This window comes from Puma concolor, chromosome B3 (assembly GCF_028749965.1).
Source record: "Puma concolor isolate L17-30 chromosome B3, mPumCon1.1.hap2, whole genome shotgun sequence".
NCBI lineage: Eukaryota > Metazoa > Chordata > Mammalia > Carnivora > Felidae > Puma > Puma concolor.
In genome coordinates, this window is record NC_141672.1 from 78,805,133 (window position 1) to 78,807,660 (window position 2,528).

Here is a 2,528-nt window from a genome sequence, read left to right on the forward strand (position 1 = left end):
GTTAGGAAAATGATCTAGAATTCTTTGAGAAAAAAAATTTTTTTTAAGATTTAGGTATGAGATGAAAATTAAAGTAACCCCTTTTGGCTCTATCTGCAAAATTTACAGTCACATTTTTTCCTCACATATCCCCTTTATTATTTTAATGTTTATTTATTTTTGAGAGGGTGGTGGGGACACAGAATCTGAAGCAGGCTCCAGGCTCTGAGCAGGCAGCACAGGACCCTAAGCTGGCAGCACAGAGCCTGACGTTGGAGCACAGAGCTTGAACCCATGAACTGCAAGATCATGACCTGAGCTAAAGTCAGATGCTTAACCCACTGAGCCACCCAGGTGCCCCCACATATCCCCTCTCCATAATAAATTTGCTGTTAACTTTCTTTCTTCCAAATTCATTTTTCTTCTCTCAGTGAATTATATCTAACCTAATTAGTAAGGCAAATAGGGAATCTATCTTTCTGCCCGTGATGCTTACTGTTTTTAATTTTTATCCTCAGGTCACTTGAAAATCAGCTCTCCTGTCCCCGTCAATGGGTGGACTAAATGACTCTGTGGTCACTGAAATTGTGTTACTGGCCCTTTCTTGCTCTTGGGAGAAAAAACTTTTTCTTATTTTGATATGTTCTTTGCTGTATTTAGGGGTCATCTTGGGAAACCTTTTTATTTTGTTTTTGGTAATTTTTGATTCTCACCTACATTCTCCCATGTACTTCCTGCTGGCCAACCTGTCCCTCATTGATGTGGGTCTTTCCTCTACTACAGTTCCAAAGATAATCACAGACCTCTTAAATGAATACAAAGTAATTTCTTTCCAAAGTTGTATGACACAGATATGCTTCATCCACATCATAGGAGGAGTGGAGATGGTGTTACTCATAGCCATGGCATTTGACAGGTGCACAGCAATCTGTAAGCCTCTTCACTACCTGAACATCATGAACCCTAAAATATGTGTTTCATTTGTAATCACTGGATGGGTAACTGGGGTGATCCATGCTATGTCTCAGTTTTTATTTGTTATAAACTTGCCTTTTTGTGGTCCTAATAAAGTGGACAGCTTTTACTGTGACTTTCCTAAGATCATAAAACTTGCATGCACAGATGCGGCCAAGTTTGAGTTTATCGTTACTGCCAACAGTGGCTTCATGAGCATGGGCACCTTCTTCCTGCTAATCCTTTCCTATTCATTCATTTTGATCACTGTCTGGAAACGTTCTTCAGGAGAATTATCCAAGGCATTTGTCACTTTGTCAGCTCACATCACTGTGGTGTTTTTGTTTTTCACTCCATGCATGTTTCTGTATGTCTGGCCTTCTCCCCCACCTTCAATTGATAAAAATCTGTTCGTTGTAGACTTCGCTATTACCCCTGTCTTGAATCCTGTTATCTATACACTAAGGAACAAAGACATAAGGTTATCTATAAAAAGACTGCACAAAAAGATATCTAATTCCAAATTTTGTTGACTACATCTTTTTCAGGGAGCTCTAAAACTAAACACCCTACTGCACGCTGACCCATCCCTATATAAGCACCTCAAATTTAACATATCCTGCACAAACTTATCATCTGCCACTACTACCGCTACTAATTCATCTGTGAAGTATAAGATCATTACCAAAACTCTCATGAAGTTGTAAATTCATCATACAAAGAATTGATATTCTAACAGAGAATAGCATAATCTGACAACATTTTAATTTTGAATTTTTGGTTATTTTGCCAATAAAAATGTAATAACACTTTTTCTGCTATTCATAAGCTTTAAAAATAACTTGTAAATGTGTTATTTTGAATGGATGAATGTCCATCACATGAAATTGCTGTGTGTGTGCTGTATGTATGTGTGTGTGTATGGCCCAATGGCTTTTCTTATTCTTTAAAAGAAGACACAGAGACAAATTCAAGGCCCAGAGTTTATTTGGATGGGGCACCAGGAACACATTTTTTTCAGAAGTGGGGACATGGGACAGGAAAAACACAGATGCCAACAGAGGGTATATTAATGGGTATTCTACTATGTGGACATTGGGGTTCAATTCTGCTATGGCTCTCTAGGAGAATGTACATATTCTATAATATACAGTTGTTTCACTTAAGAGACTAAGAAGCTGTATTTCTGTGTTGGGGTAGTTCTGAGGCAATGACCTCTTGGCAGTTCCAGGCTTCCCCATGTAGTAGGTTGAGCAGTTCTGATAACCAAAGAAAAGTACTCAGGCAGAAAATTTTTGCAGCTCGTGGTATAAAACAATCTTACATTCTTTCTTTTTTTAATTTTTTTCTTAATGTTTTTATTTATTTTTGAGACAGAGAGAGACAGAGCATGTGCAGGGAAGGGGCAGAGAGAGAGGGAGACACAGAATCGGAAGCAGGCTCCAGGCTCTGAGCCATCAGCACAGAGCCCGATACGGGGCTCGAATTCACAGACTGTGAGATCATGACCTGAGCCGAAGTCAGATGCTCAACCTACTGAGCCACCCAGGTGCCCCATATTCTTAGGAATATTAAGAGGGATATGTGTGTGGCAT

General features: G+C 39.2%; 1 protein-coding gene across 1 annotated transcript; it reads left to right on the forward strand.

Moving 5' to 3' along the window:
* The first annotated feature begins 530 nt into the window (after positions 1 to 530).
* Positions 531 to 1,466, forward strand: LOC112855637 (olfactory receptor 4F21-like). Its single transcript, XM_025919256.1, has one exon. The coding sequence runs from the start codon at positions 531 to 533 to the stop codon at positions 1,464 to 1,466; it is 936 nt and encodes a 311-aa protein (XP_025775041.1).
* The last annotated feature ends 1,062 nt before the right edge of the window (positions 1,467 to 2,528 follow it).

Excerpts from the sequence above, each read along its gene's own strand:
- LOC112855637 (XM_025919256.1), top strand. The coding sequence starts at position 531 with ATGGGTGGACTAAATGACTCTGTGGTCACTGAAATTGTGTTACTGGCC.